At 46.9% G+C, this 15,822-nt stretch overlaps 1 protein-coding gene across 2 annotated transcripts; it reads right to left on the reverse strand.

Annotated features, from left to right (window-relative positions):
- Positions 1–775: 775 nt before the first annotated feature.
- Positions 776–14,398, reverse strand: MSANTD2 (Myb/SANT DNA binding domain containing 2). Of its 2 annotated transcripts, XM_065652132.1 has the most exons (4): positions 13,913–14,398; positions 7,571–7,829; positions 4,786–4,846; positions 776–2,145 (listed from the first exon to the last, which is right to left on the reverse strand). In XM_065652132.1, the coding sequence occupies exons 1-4, from the start codon at positions 14,396–14,398 to the stop codon at positions 1,308–1,310; spliced, it is 1,644 nt and encodes a 547-aa protein (XP_065508204.1). In that variant the 3' UTR covers positions 776–1,307. The 2 variants fall into 2 exon arrangements, with proteins under 2 accessions (XP_065508204.1, XP_065508205.1); XM_065652133.1 differs by lacking the exons at positions 776–2,145; positions 4,786–4,846; positions 7,571–7,829 and adding an exon at positions 10,185–10,231.
- Positions 14,399–15,822: the final 1,424 nt, after the last annotated feature.

Below are 15,822 nucleotides of genomic sequence, written 5' to 3' on the forward strand. Positions count from 1 at the left end.
CGGGCGTCCTGGGTGATTCGTTCCCGTCCTCGGCCCAACCCCAGTGGGGATTAAACGCGGAGGAGGAGGAAGAATTAATCCCCCTGCCCTCGGTTTCCCCCGTAAATCCCGCCCGGATCCGGCTCTGGGGGCATCAACCCCCCCAGCGTCCCCAAAATCCCACTTTGGGGCAACTTACCCAATTTTAGGGCAACTTACCCAATTTTGGGGCGATATTTCAAGCGCTGGGAGATCCGGGTTCAACCTCCGTTTCCAACCATTTCGGGCACCTCCGTGCGGCAATAAATTAATTTCCCCCCGAAAGTTAAAATTTTAAATCAAATTCAAATAAAAATTTAAAAAATGTGGAAATCGCCCCCCCCCCCAAATTCAGCTTTTTTAGGGGGGAGAAAGACATTTTCCGCAGCCCCTCCGCGTTCGTTTGATTTTATTAGGACCGACACATTCATCGTATGTCACAACTTCACCGATCGATGAGCTTGAAAAAAAAAAATCAAAAATAACAAATAACCAACGGGAAGCGCCGGCGCGCGAGATAATGGGGTTTTATATAATAACGCGGCTGAAAAAGGCATTAAATGTGTGTGTGTGTGTCCCCCGTGTCCCCTCCCGACCCCCCGTCCCCGTTGTCACAGCTTTGATTGTTGGACAAAAAAAAATAATAAAAATAAATGTTTCCCAGCTGCCAGAACTCAAAAAATAAAATTTCGAAAGAAATTGAACGACAAAATAAATTCAAAAGGGAAAAAAAAAAAAAGAAATAAAAAGGCCAGGAATTATTTTAATGTTAAAAAATAAAATAAAATAAAATAAAAGTGGATATGGCGACGCTACTAGTGGATACATCACAGAAAATAAAAGTCTTTTTGTTTTTTGCAGGCAACACTGTTTGGAGAGAGGAAAAAACACTCGACGGGTGGAAAAAAAAAGTTCTAAATTATATACAAGGGTATCGAAGGGCGGCTTTAAAAACAGTCTCCGTGATTCGGGGTCGAACTCGCCCTTTTCTATTGCTTATTAATTCAGATCCGCGATAACGCTGAACAAGATGCGGTAAAAACGAGACGCCATGGAGTTAAAAACCAAAAAAATAAATCGTTTTTTTGTTTTGTTTTGTATGAAAACGCCACGTGGAATGTACCAACGGTCGTTCCCCGGGGGGGAAATCAGCTGGAAAAAACACCCCATGCGCCTCTTTTCCACATGGAAAATGAGGGGGTTTTGGGGGTGAAAAGTCCGATTTGAATCCGCAAGATGGAAAATAATGCCAAAAAAAAAAAAAAAAAAGGGTGCAAAGCCCCGAATCCTTAGGAATTGTTAAATTTCAAGGGGTACCCGATGGCTTTTTCCAGGCACTCGACCAACGAGCCGGCGGAAAGAAAATCCCTCTCGACCTCCACGAATTTGATGTAGATGGATTTGGGCGAGACGCCGGGTTCCACCAGGCAGTTTTGGGATAAAAAGGCGTTGATCCCCACCCAGTCCTTGCTGAAGGTTTTGGCGCTGGCCTGGAAATGCAAAAACAGGCACTGCTGGAGGGTCCGGCCCTCGGCGATGCCGAGGTAGCAATAGACGATGCGCGCGGTTTCCATCTCCACGCGCAGCGGCGACGGCATCTCGGCCTCGCCGGGGGTCTCGGCGTCGATTTGGGGCTCGGCGAGCGGCGTGGGGGGTTTTTCGGGACACTCCTCGTAGCCGATAGCGTATAACCCGGGGCTTTTGGGGATCCCCCCCGGTAATAAATACTGCACCACGTTCCCCCCGCTGGGTTTGGAGTGGGCGATGGGGATCCAGTCGATCTCCATGTGCAGCTCGAGGCAGCGCGCCTCGCTGATGGTGATCTCCAGAAATTTGTAATAAACGTTCTTCCAGTTCATCTTCTGCACCCGCGTCATGATGACGCGGCCCTCGGGTTTCTCCGAGTTGAAATACTCGCGCAGGCGCTTGCCCAGCGGGACCTGGGAGCTGATCTCGGCGTAGTGGTAGCGGATGTCGTCCTTCCAGCGCGTGTTGTAGCCGATGCCGAAAATGGCCAGTTTGTTGGAGAGGTGGAGACGGGAGAAATCCGTCCAGCTCTGGAACTGCTCCCACTTGAGCTGCACCGACTCCAGGATCCGCACGATGTTCTGCATCGCGTCGCGTCTCCTGGGGATTCAAAACAAAAAAAAAACATTTAGGGAAAAAAAGGAGAAAAGTATCAGTCAAGATCTGCGTGATGTTCTGCATCACGTCACATTTCCTGTGAATTACAAAAAAAAATAAAATTTACAAAAAGGAGAAAAGCGTCAGTCAAGATCTGCGTGACGTTCTGCATCGCGTCACGTTTCCTGTGAATTACAAAACCCAAAAATTCTAAAAAAAGGAGAAAAACGTCGGTCAACAAAATCTGCGTGACGTTCTGCATCACATCGCGTTTCCTGAGAATTACCAAAAAAATAAAATTTAGAAAAAGGAGAAAAGTGTCAGTCAACAAGATCTGCACGATGTTCTGCATCGCGTCACGTTTCCTGCGAATTACAAAACAAAAATTTAAAAAAAGGAGAAAAGCATCAGTCAACAAGATCCACACGATGTTCTGCATCACGTTGCGTGTCCTGGGAATTCGAATAACAAAAAAATTTAATTAAAAAAATAATGAAGGAGAAAAGCGTCGCTCAGCTGGACGCACCCACCTTCCAAAAATATTCATTTTTTTTGACTTTTTCGCGCTGTGGGTGTTTCCTTACTATCTATGTCCTATGCTGCTGGGTGAGTTTATGGATTAGAGCACCGCATTAATTAACACTGCAATTTTTTAATTAATTGTTTGGGGTTATTAATCAGCTATTTGGGGTTACTATTCTTCAATTATTTGGGGTAATTATTAATTTTTGGATTATTATTATTTGGGGTTATTAATTTAATCATTAATATTATAATTATTACGACCTAAATTATATTAATATTAATATAATTTAATATATTAGTATGAATTAATATATTTAAATTCAACCCCCCAAAAGGAAAAAAAAGGAAGGAGGAGGAAGGAGAAAAAAAGGAGAGAGAGGAGAGAGAGGAGAGAGAGAGAAGAAAGAGAGAAGAGAGAGAAAAAAAAGAATCAGTGTTTGCTGCTGGTTCGACTCTGTTCAGCTGAACTCAATTTCCAAAAGCAAATCCAGCAGCGTGGGTGGGTTTTCATTCAACAGCACAAACGGAGCTAAAACTCAGAAGAAAAAAAAAAAATAAAGCCCCCACCTTTATTAATGGCACTATAAATATTCTCGCTAAGTTTAGTGCAGCTGAAGCTCCGGTGGAAAAAAAAAAAAAAATCAAATTAAATCAAATATTAGTCACTCCAACTGCTCCTGCTGAAGAGGAATCATTTGGGGTTTCCACAGCGTTTCGACAACCCTTCCAAAATCCCAGCGGAGGGAAAGGAAGAAGCAAAAACAAGATCTTTTTAATCAATATTTGTGATTTCCACGCCAAAATTTTTCCACGTCAAAAAAAAAAAAAAAAAAAAAAATCAAAGAATTGGAAGGCGCCGCCGCTCCCTCCGATTTTATCGAGATTATTTCTGCGGAAAATCCGAGAATTGGGGTGAACTCAAGTCCTCCCGTCTTTGAAATCTGGATTTTAAAACAAAGTTGAATTGTATTTTGAAAAAATCCAGCGTCTTTTTATCGTGGGCGGCTTTTGAGAATAGACGCGATTTTATTTTTGGAAGAGAAGATTCAAGCCTGGGCCTCCACCTCTGAAAAATCAGGATTATTTTCTATATAATTCCCTAAAATGCAACTTAAAAGGTGAAATTATCACAGAAACGGCTCAAAAAGGCAGAAATAATGTCTACACTGAAAAATTTTATTTTTCTCCCCATCATCCCTGAGTCATTAAACTGAATTTGCTCCACGTTAAGAAAAAAGTCACTTTTGAGTCCTGTAAAAATCAAGCTGAGGAAGTTTGAAGCTGTGTCACTACAATTTTAAATTTAGTTTTAAATTTAGTTTTAAATTTAGTTTTAAATTTAGTTTTAAATTTAGTTTTAAATTTAGTTTTAAATTTAGTTTTAAATTTAGTTTTAAATTTAGTTTTAAATTTAAGTTTATTTTAAAATGTAAATTTTTTAAAATTTTAATTCATTAAAGGAAATAGTAAAATTAATGTTTTTATTATATATTAAATTTATGTTTAAATTTAAATGTATTTTATTTTTTTAAATTACAGTAAAAAGCCTCTGTTATATTACTAACCACATTAATCTATATTATCCCAACGATTTCCTCCCCTACCAAATCTCGTTTTCTGGCATAGGAAACACCAAGTTGACTTCAGATGATGCCACAAATAAAAAAATTGGCTCGTGCCAATAAAATAAAATTTTAAACCACAAGCAGCTTTGGGGAAATGCATGAACTTTTCTTTTTTTCCCTCATTTTTTCTTTAGAGAAAGAAAATCTGCTTTTTTTCCTTACATCCAAACAGGAAAATGTCAGGGAAATGGAAAAAAAAATTGAAAAACTATAAATATATGCAAGAGTTCGGCCTCATGTCGTGATATCCACCTTATCATTTATATTTTTATTCATATTTTAAATATTTGCATTCATGTAAAAATCTTATTTTGTTTGCTGAGCGATGAAGCCAAGAAGAGACGAGAACTGTGAAGATTTTCAGATGTTTTTGAGGTAACTGGAAATAATCAAGTGGATCCAGCTACACAAAACTTTATAATAATAATCAGAATTTTCAAATATCATCCCCAGGGAAACACATTCCAGGGTAAAATATTCAGAAATTACTTACTGTGTGTCTTCGGAAGATTCCTGTTTGATCTTTAATGTTCTTTTTGTGGGAGGCATTTCATCTGAAAGGTAAAATTAATTATTGAAATAATGCTCGATGGGTTTTTTTTGAGGATGAAATTAGAAAATAAAATAAAATAATAACAATAAAAATTAAAAAGGCAAAAATTAAAATTTAAAATAAAAAAATTAAAAAGTAAAATAAATAGAAAAATAACAAATGAAAAATTTCAAATAAAAATAAAATAATAAAAATAATTAAAATAAAATAATAAAAATAACATAAAAGAAAAATAAAAAATAAAATAAATAAAATTTGCTTCCTAAACCAGGAGGTCCATGAAGTTTTTAACGTCATCTTCTCCCCCACCATTTTTGTCCCCCATATTTCGGCCTTTGAAATCTCCGTTTAATTTTATTTATTTCAAGTTTCTGCCATGAAAATACCCCCTGAACACCCACCCATCAGATCAGTGGCTGAAAAAATATAAATATATTTTTTAAAAAATCCCTTCTTCCCAAAACTGCTCAGATCAATGTGTTTTTTTTAATCACAAACATAGTACCTTGGTCCGTTGGACAAAGTTCAATAAAGCCACACGCAACGAGCAAATCTCCAAATTAATTAATTTATTGATTCTTACGACACCACTAGTTTGGTTTGCAATCCCGCAATGTGAGTTTGTTTGGGTTTTGTTGAATTTATTATGTAATTTATTTATTAGGTTGGTGCAAACGTAATTGCGGTTTTTGCATTGTTGGAATTTGCCATTTGACTTTGGATACATTCCGAAATAAATGTGATTACATTAGACATCATTTTAATGCGCTTTTCTCGTTATAATTTTTTTTTGCTACTGACTTATCACCTGCTGTTTATTTTATATTTATTTTAGACTATAGAAATGACATCGGACAAAAAGCAAATTTGAGCTATTTTCTTTGAGTTCCACATGGGAACTTATGATATCAACGAGGAGTTTGGCGCAGGAACTGCTAACGAAGGTGGTTCGTTAACGTGCAGCGGTGGGTCAAGATGTTTCGTAAAGGAGACGAGAGCCGTGAAGATGAGGAGCAGCCATCGGAAGGTGACAACGACCAGTTAGGAGCATCATCGACGCTGATCCTCTTCCAACCACATGAGGAGTTGGCCAAGAACTCAACATTGAGCAGAACCCAACACTGACCACAACTCAATGTCGACCCGAATCCAACGTTGACCCCAACTCAATGTTGACTAGAACTCAACGTCGACCCTGACCCAACGTCGACCCCAACTCAATGTTGACTAGAACTCAACGTCGACCCTGACCCAACGTCGACCCCGACCCAACGTCGACCCTGACCCAACGTCGACCCCGACGTCGACCCCGACGTCGACCCCGACGTCGACCCCGACGTCGACCCCGACGTCGACCCCGACCCGACGTCGACCCCGACCCGACGTCGACCCCGACCCGACGTCGACCCCGACCCGACGTCGACCCCGACCCGACGTCGACCCCGACCCGACGTCGACCCCGACCCGACGTCGACCCCGACCCGACGTCGACCCCGACCCGACGTCGACCCCGACCCGACGTCGACCCCGACCCGACGTCGACCCCGACCCGACGTCGACCCCGACCCGACGTCGACCCCGAACTCAACGTCGACCCCGAACTCAACGTCGACCCGAACTCAACGTCGACCAGAACTCAACGTCGACCCCGACCCAACGTCGACCAGAACTCAACGTTGACCCCGACCCAACGTCGACCAGAACTCAACGTCGACCCCGACCCAACGTCGACCAGAACTCAACGTCGACCCCGACCCAACGTCGACCAGAACTCAACGTCGACCCCGACCCAACATAGACCAGAACGCAACGTTGACCAGAATCCAATGACGACCCCAACCCAATGTTGACCAGAACCCAACGGCAACCAGAACGCAACATCAACACCAACACAATAGTGACTGTTCTACGGTCGTTTGGCACGTGAAGCAAATCGGAGAGGTGAAAAAGCTCAAGAAGCGGGGACTGAAAATCAAAAAACCCCACAATTTTGAAGCGTCGTCTTCTCTTCTTCTACGGAACAACAGGAACCATTTCTCCACTGGATTGTGACGTGCGACGAAAAATGGATTTTATATGACAACCAGCTCAGCGGTTGGACCGAGAAGAACCTCCAAAGTGCTTCCCAAAGCCAAACTGGCATCAAAAAAAGGTCACGGTCACAACCGACGCTTCCAAAGTTGAACAAATTGGGGAATATTCACCAGATTTACCTGAGCTCTCGCCAACTGATGGCCGCTTCTTCAAGCATCCCGACAACTTTTGGCAGGGAAAATGCTTCCACAACTAGCAGGATGCAGAAAATGCTTTCTGAGATTTCAGATTTTTACGCTACAGGAATAAGACTTATTTCTCATTGATTGGAACAGTTCCTAGTTTGATTACTCAAGATGTGTTTGAGCCGAATTCTAATGATTTAAAATTCACGGTCTGAAACCGCAATGACTTGTGCGCCAACCTAATAAAACCAAACAGCGGAAGGAGATACAGGGAACGTGTTGCCTCCTCCTCCACCATCTCTGGCCCTTCTTTCCTCCTGCTCGGCTCCTAAACGCAAATCCCAATCCTAAAACACTTTGGGAACCACATGTGACGAAGCAGGGAATTTATTTCCCTTTTCTCCCCCATCTTGAGCATGTTCTGTCCGAAACATGAAAGCTGGCACTGGGCGAGACGCGCACGAGCAGAAGTTAAAATGGGACGCATGTAAACGGGAATTTCTTACCCAATTCCTGCTCGCCCGTCTGGTAGCAGTGCAGGTCCTGGCTGTGGTTGCCCCAATCCTCCTGTGAATATTCCTCCATGGTGCTACCGTCCGACTCCAGCTCCTGGTACAAGCCGCTGCTGTTGATGAGGACGGGCTGGCAGGGCTGGGAGTCCCACCCCCCTTGCCCAAAAACCTGCTCCAGCTGCTCAAACGTGTAGCTGCTTTTCCGCTTCCCCACGCCGTGCTCCTTCACCCGGCTGTAGCACCTGCGGAGAGTCTGCGATAATTAAAAAAAAAGCAAATTAATCAAGCGGCAACATGCCAGAAGAGCACAAATTCACTTGCAGACAGTTACGCGGAGTTGAGGTTTTATTTTCTTTTACTGGTGGGTGTTTGCCCCACATGATGCTCCCGAATTAAGAAGCATCGTCCGTATCGGTCATTCCCGATTTAGCGTTAACGTCTATGCACGGGGTTGCGGAGCAGTGACAGGTTCACGTTGAACCGGGGCGATCAATTCTCTTCAAAAATAAAATAATTAAAAAAAAAAATCCCCGGATTTGCAATGTAACGTAGGGAAAAAAAATAATCAAAATGAAGATAAAAATCAAAATATAATGCCAAGAGACCCCCAGTCAGAGATACCAACCAGCCAAGAAAACGCACACCTGCTCCGAGGAGGGGAAAGCAGAGCCGGTGAAGCAGGGAGGAGAAAGAAAAGGAAAAATAAAAGAGAAAAAGAATTCCCCAAAGCAAAGAGGGTCCAACCTTCCTCACTCCGCTAAGAGGTATAAAATGGATATGCCTAAGCTAAGAAATACATATATATTACTTACATATTTTGCTTTCCTTACTAACTCACTCTGTCTCTTGTGAAGCTGCTGAAATTTAAAAGAGGGCAAATCAATAATGCTCCAAATTCCCCCAATTTCCACATCAAGCATTAAGTACAAAACAATACGAAGGTGGGTCTGGCTAATAAGGCATTAAAAAAGGCCAAAAACTCTCGCAAAGAGGGGAAAAAACGGGTTTAATTTGGGGATTTTTTATGGCATCCCGAGCCGTATCAGCCAACAATTTCCGTCCACATTTTCCACCCTGATCCTGAGTGACACGCAACTTTTTAGGCGTAAAACACCCCCCAAAAACCAACTTTATGTGCATCACTCAATAGAGTTTTAATTCTACCACCGCTCTACTTTGGGAAAATAACCATGTCCCCCAGGTTTGCTGGATTTTGGGGTTGGTAAAATGCTAGAAAACATATTTTTTTTTAATATTAAATTTATTAGATTGCTCAGGTTGTGGCTCGAATAGCAAAACTGCTTCCGGCATTAAAAAGCGGAATTAATTTGGGAATAACCGGTCCTGTCACGTTGCCTTTTGGAGAAGGACTGGAACGGATTTTCGAGCACACGTAATTGAAAAAAACACTGGTTTTTTTCCCCCAAAAAAGAACCTTGACACCTCCAGAAAGCTCAAACCTACCTAATTCTCCTCATAAACCGGTTTAACAGTGGCAGCGGGGAAGGGATAAATTTCTAACCAGTTTCCTCACAATATTCAGAGCCCTGGGGGCAAAAGCAAAACCACTGAGCAGCGAGTCAGTTTTATCCTGATGTAAAATGAACATTATATGTCATTTAAAAAAAAAAAAATTAAACACACAAGCAGCGATAAACACCAATTTTTCAGCGGTTTAAGGTGGAAAACTTCTCGATTTTGCCTTTGCTATCTCTTGGAATAAACAGGTGGATTTTTTTGGGCGGACGCCACAAAATTTTAAATTTCTGTCTGCACGTGGGGTAAAAAAAAAAAATAGATACGTTAACCTGGAACCAAAGATTCAGTTGAAAAAAACAAAATTCGGCTTTTCAAAAAAATTAAATTCAGCTTTTTTGCTCTAATTTCTCTTCTTTCAGCTCAAATCTCACCAACCAAATCCTCGTTTCCCTCCCAGACTCTTCCTAAAAATCCGCCCAAGTCCGATTTTTTAAAAAAATAATTCCCCAAACCTCAGTACTTACATCCGCCCTGGCTTAAAAATCAGAGTTAACCACAGATTTTGAGCCTTTAACTGATTTTATTAGCTAAATAAACCATTTCCAGCGCATTTAACAAAAAAAAAAATATATCAATACTCTTGGGAACACTCGACATCCGCGGCCACTCGAGCTATTTTTGAGCAAACGACTCTTCCTACCGATGGATTTATTAAATATCCCACACTGGGTTGTAGCCTAGAAGTAATTAATTACTTCATTCCGGCTGCAAATTGGTTTATTTTACCTTGAAAATAATTTAGCGTCAACGGAGGCTGGTACAGGAATTAAGGGGAGCAACACGGAAAGGAGGCAAAAATAAACAAGCAATATTCTGATTTTTCGTTATTCTTGCAAGTCAAGAGCACTTTTGAGGTCATTGCTTAGATGCTTCCAGACCTGGTTGCATCTTCTAGCAATAAATAATCTAAACTTTGAGGTAGGTAATTGAAAATTTGGTGCTTTCAAAGCACCGCGAGGCCTGAGGCCAAGCAGCCAGTGGCTCCTTGGTCTTTTTTTTGACGGAAAAATCAAGATTCCCCACCAAGATTTAAGATCGAGGGTGTTTTTTTTTTTTAATCTTTACGCACCTCCTCTATTCCTCCCGGGGTCCAGCTCAACTCCTGCTCCGCGGTTCCTAAAGTGCACATACACAGATTGGTACAGATAGACACAAAAAATCGGGAAATTTAGGGAAAGGAACTGAAAAAAAACCAGACCTGATCACCGCCCGGGCTGGACGAGACCGCGGATTTTTGCAAAGATTTTTTTTTTTCCCCGCTAAATTGAGAATTATTTGATTCGAATTTTCTCCCCGTTCCTAATTTACGAAGAAGTACGGCTTCGCATCCCAAATTCCCAACGGCGAGAGCGAATCGCTCCCCTCATCGTCTTGCCGGGATATTCAAGAGGTGAAACAAAATAAAACAAAATAAAAGGTTCTCGAAGGCCAGAGCGGTTGTAGATGGAAACCAAAGGTCTCTTTATACAACGACTTGAAGAAGCGAAGTCAGAAGACACAGATAAAGGAGGTCAAGGCAGATAAACCAAATATTTTAAAGTGTGATTAATTAGCGAGAGGTAGAACAAAACAACAACAAACCAATGCAGTGGATTTTCCACTGCTGCCCATTTCTAAATCGCAATTAAACATATTTTTAAAAAAATAAGCTTAAGCGGCGTCGCTGCCCATCCTGGGGCCCAGGGTCTGCAGAAGCATCAAGAAAAAATTACTGGGGAGAGAAAACACCTAAAAAAGCTGCAAGTGAAACACCAAAGGTGGCTTGAACTCAAATTTCCACCAGGACCAGTGGTCAGGGGTTGGTAACTGATGAAACTCCGGGTGAAATCCAATCCCCGGCATAATTTTTAATTCCTTCCCGTTCCGTGTGGGTTCGTTGTGCCCATGTTCCCTCCGAGTATTTAATTTGTCTTTAAGGTGTTTCTTCTGCCTTCAAAAAACCAAATTACGCGCTTAGCGGCCAACTACGACCGTCCTCCTGATCGATTTTAATGTGTCATTTCGTCATTATGATCTATGAAACAGAAGCGGAAATTCTTCCCGGGTTTTAAAAAAACGCGTGATTAAAAAAAAAAAAAGCCAAACATTCTATTAAAACACTGCTGTTAAGGGCAAAATTTAAAATTTAAAGGCTCCCCACGCGCCGCTGCGGAGAGGCAACGAGTTTCAGGATCCGCGAACCTGGTTAAATCCTTGATTGTAAACGTATTTAGGAAATAAGAGGATGAAAAGCATGTGTGCTTTAGTAAATTAATATTTAACGTGGCGTAGGGATGGTTGGAATATACGACTAAATGCGCAACGATCGAGGATGCGACGGGATGAGAATCCAGAGCACAAAACGGCTTTTCCAGGAACCAAAAAGGCAAAAATCGCGACGTTTCAACCCCCAATCACCGAACTCCAGTGACCGCGAAGCCTCTTTCCGCGGGAAGAAACGGGGAAAAGCTGCCGGAACAATTAAGGGTGAATCCTGAAATTTGAAACAGATGCTTCCAGAGCCACTTGTGTGCAGAAAAGCACACGCAGATGGGAAGAGACAGATGAAAACTTCACTCCCTGTTCAAATTAGGAGGGAACGCTTCTACGCGATATGACCCGCAAAAATTCCGCCTTTGGAGCCAATTTTTGCCTTTCTGGCTCATTTCTAACTCGCTCGTCAAGATTTGGCGGAGTCCCGAGAAGGCAGAAACTCGATATCGCGTCCTTATCTCAAAATGTGTTTATAAAGTCGAATCCGACCTGTTTTAAGCATGATTTACATTTATAATGCATCAGCAAATTCACCCTCGATGGGTGTTAAATCAAAGTATCCTATAAAATCAGGGAAATATGGATGTTCGATGGGTACGTGACATGTGGTTTCCTTCCAACGTGACCGGTTTAGGGGCAAAGATGCATTCAAGCAGTCCCCAAAACCCTCGGTCTGGCCCCAAAACAGCCACAACTCCATCTAAAAGCATCATCTGAACCCCAATAAGCCATTTCTGGGCTGCTTTAACAGTGGATTTTCTCCTCACAACCTGCTGAGTGGCTCCCGAAACATTAATAATTGTAGAACCCGCAGCCAAACTGCCACCATGACCCGAAACCGTCAGACGAAGCCCAACCTCAAGTAGTTTCTCTATCTGGCATCAAACTTCCATGGAAGAAGAGACTTAAGTGAGGAAAAGAAGTTTTAAGAAACTAAAACAGGCAGAGGAAGAGGAGTTGATTCGCTTTGACCACCTACTTTCAGGGATGAAGGTTGTTCTAATTAAGAGGGTGAGTCTCTCACTTAATCCCGAGCATCCTTGATACTGCAGAATCCCTTATTTCACCTATTTTTGGAATATGCACCTGGAAAATCCCAGCCCGGTTGGGCTGGCACAGCTGGATTCAATGGATGAGAAGAGGAACAGAGAAACAAACAGCCTCACCGATCCCCAGCAATCACAAAACGCTACTTTTTAAAATTTATCAGCATTTTAAGCGGCTGCACAGGCAACCTGGTGGGTCATGAAAAGGGAAAATAAAAACCACAGAACGCTCTGAATAATTAATTTGCCCGTCCAAGCTTCATTCAGGTTTATAAACCGAAGCCCCACGGCGATTCCCACTCCATCCAAATAAAAAAGGAAAAGCGGGACATGCCGGGCGGTTGCTCCCAAGCTGGACACCAGACCCGGCTCTTCCCTTTCCCCCAAAAATGGTTCAACTAGAAAAAAAATCCCTTTTTAAAAATCTGCTGCCAGAGGAGACAAAGGGCTGGGACACCGTATCCCCAACACACAGGACCAGAGGATGTTCCTGGGGTCACAAATTGCTGGGACACCATGTCCCCCCTCTCAGGACCAAAATATGATTCTGGGTGTCACAAAAGGTTGGGACATCGTGTCCCCCCCACTCAGGACCAAATGATGCTCCTGGGGGTCACAAAATGCTGGGACATTGTCCCCGACACTCAGGACCAAATAATGTTCCTGAGGGTCACAAAGGGCTGGGACACCATGTCCTCCCCACTCAGGACCAAATGATGCTCCTGGGGGTCACGAGGGTCTGGGACATTGTCCCCAACTCAGGACCAAAAGATGGTGCTGCGGGTCACAAAGGGGTGGGACACCATGTCCCCAAGACTCAGGACCAAATAATGTTCCTGGGGGTCACAACAGGCTGGGACATTGTGTCCCCAGTTCTCAGGACCAAATGATGCTCTGGAGGTCATGAGGGGCTGGGACACCATGTCCCCCCCACTCAGGACGTTCCTTGAGGTCATGAAGGGCTGGGATATTGTGTTCCCCCCCACCCAGGACCAAATGATGCTCCCGGGGGTCACGAAGGGCTGGGACGTTGTGTCCCCAACTCAGGACCAAAAGATGATTCTGGGTGTCACAAAAGGTTGGGACACCGTGTCCCCCCCACTCAGGACCAAATGATGCTCCTGGGGGTCGTGAGGGGCTGGGACACCGTGTTGCCCCCACTCAGGACCAAATGATGCTCCTGGGGGTCATGAGGGGCTGAGACACCCTGTCCCCCCCACTCAGGACCAAATGATGCTCTGGGGGTCACAAAGGGCTGGGACACCGTGTAGCCCCAGCTCAGCACCAAAGATGCTGCCTCAGCCCCCCCAAGCTGGGGGAACTGAGCGGCCAAACCTGAAAGTCTCAGCACCCAAAATGCTGAACCCTCAGCACCCAGGAGCTGCCCAGCGGGTGCTGCGGGGACCCGGGACCCTCGGGGCGCCCCGAACCCGGGGGCTGAGCCCAGGGGACACCCCCCTCTCCCCAGGGACCCGCCGCACCCCCGTCCCCGCGGTACCTTGATGCGCTCCCGGCACTGGGAGGGGGTTCGCTCGTAGCCCAGCTCGGCCAGGGCCCGGGAGACCCGCTCGTACATGGCGGGCCCGGGGGCTTTGCTGCCGAACACGGTCCCGGCGCCTTCCAGCTGTTGGTACCGCGCCTCCACCAGCCGCTCGTTGCCCCACACGGCGATCAGAGCGTTGGTCTCCGCGGGAGTCCACGACATTCCCCGGCAAGCGGCGGCGGCGGCGGCCGCGGCGGCACCGCCCGGGGAGAACGACACGGAGGGGGAGGCCCCGCCGCGGCCCCCGGCCCCCAGCCCGGCCCCGCCGGCCGCCGGCCCCGGGCCCAGCGGGGAGGCGCCGCTGGGCGTGGAGGGGTCGGACAGGCTGGGGTTGCCGTCGCTCAGCGCTCCCGGCGAGCCCGGCGACAGCACCTCCATCTTGGGGATCTTGAGCGGCGGCTCGGGCGCCGGGAGCTGCGAGGAGCCGCAGGACGCCGCCATATTGGAGCTGCCGGAGCGAGCGGGCGGAAGTGACGCCAGACGCCCCCCCCCTCGAGGCGGGAGGGATTTCCGGCAGCCCCCGGGCGGGGGGCAACGCGGCGGGACCGCGGGGGCGTGGTCAATGAGGGGGCGTGGCTCGTCGTGAAGGGGGCGTGGTCAGTAATGCTGGGGGCGGAGCGTGCTGCAGGGGGCGTGGCCGTGTGCGGGGATTAGGAGCCGTCGAGGGGCGTGGTCATGCGGAAGTGGGCGTGGTCAACATAGGGGGCGTGGTCGAGGCGAGGAAGGGGCGGGGTTGGCGCGTAGGGTGAGGCCACGGGCAGTGGGCGTGGCTAAGGGAGTGGGCGTGGCTCCCGGACCCCCAAACCTCAGGGCTGAGCACCCCCAAATATAGGGTCTGAACCCTCTCGAACTCCGGGGCTGAGCACCCCAAACATGGAGGCTGGGCCCCCCAAATATCGGGGCTAAGCCCCCCCAAATATTGGGGTTGAGCACTCCAAACATCGAGGAGGAGCCCCCCCAAACCCGGGGGCTGAACCCCCTATCCCGGGGCTGAGCACCCCAAACCCAGGACTGAGCCCCCCAAACCCCGGGCCTGATCCCCCCAAATATCAGGGCTGAGCCCCCCTATCTCGGGGCTGAACACCCCAAATATCGGGGCTGAGACCCCCCAAACTCCAGGGTTAAGTCCCCTAAACATCGGGACTGAGCCCCCTAAACCCTGGGGCTGAGCCCCCCCAAATATCGTGGCTAAGCCCCCCCCCCAACATCTGGGCTGAGCACCCCAAACATCGGGGAGGTGTCCCCCCAAATACGGGGCCTGAGCCCCCCCAAACCCTGGGGCTGAGCCCCCCCAGCCCCCGGGCCTGATCCCCCCCAAATATCAGGGCTGAGCCCCTCTGTCCCGGGGCTGTGCCCCCCCAAACCCTGGGGCTGAGCCCCACGAACCTCAGGGCTGATCACCCCAAACATCGGGGCTCAGGCCCCCAAATACCAGGTCTGACCGCCCCCAAACTCCGGGGCCGAGCCCCCCCCCCCACTAAGCCCGCCCCCCCCCCTTTTTCGGGGTGCCCCTTTCCCGCCGCTCACTGCCCCCCGCGGTGTCCCCTGTGTCACCAAGTGTCCCCACGTGTGCACCGAACCCGCCCCCCCCGAGCTCCTAATTAACGGGGCTGGGACCAGAGGGGGCCCTTGGTTGATGAGCTCGGGGCGGGGAGGGGGGGGCAACTAATTAAGGGGAGGGGGCGGCGGGGGGGGGGGGGAACTAATTAAGGGGAGGGGGCGGCGGGGGGGCCCAGCCCCCCCAGCTGCGCCCCAGCTCTTCGTTAGGCTGAGCCTAACGAGCGGCGGGACTTAATCCGGCTGGACCCCCCCAAAAATAAACCTCCTCCCACCCAAGCGGGACGGTTTTGGGGTCCCCCCCGGAT

The sequence above is a fragment of the Caloenas nicobarica genome, chromosome 26 (genome assembly GCF_036013445.1).
Source record: "Caloenas nicobarica isolate bCalNic1 chromosome 26, bCalNic1.hap1, whole genome shotgun sequence".
Classification (NCBI taxonomy): domain Eukaryota; kingdom Metazoa; phylum Chordata; class Aves; order Columbiformes; family Columbidae; genus Caloenas; species Caloenas nicobarica.

Excerpts from the sequence above, each read along its gene's own strand:
- MSANTD2 (XM_065652132.1), bottom strand. The coding sequence starts at position 14,398 with ATGGCGGCGTCCTGCGGCTCCTCGCAGCTCCCGGCGCCCGAGCCGCCG. Across the intron at positions 4,847-7,570 it reads GACGGGCGAGCAGGAATTGG|ATGAAATGCCTCCCACAAAA; the intron begins GTAAGAAATTCC and ends TTTACCTTTCAG. Across the intron at positions 2,146-4,785 it reads GAATCTTCCGAAGACACACA|GAGACGCGACGCGATGCAGA; the intron begins GTAAGTAATTTC and ends TTGAATCCCCAG.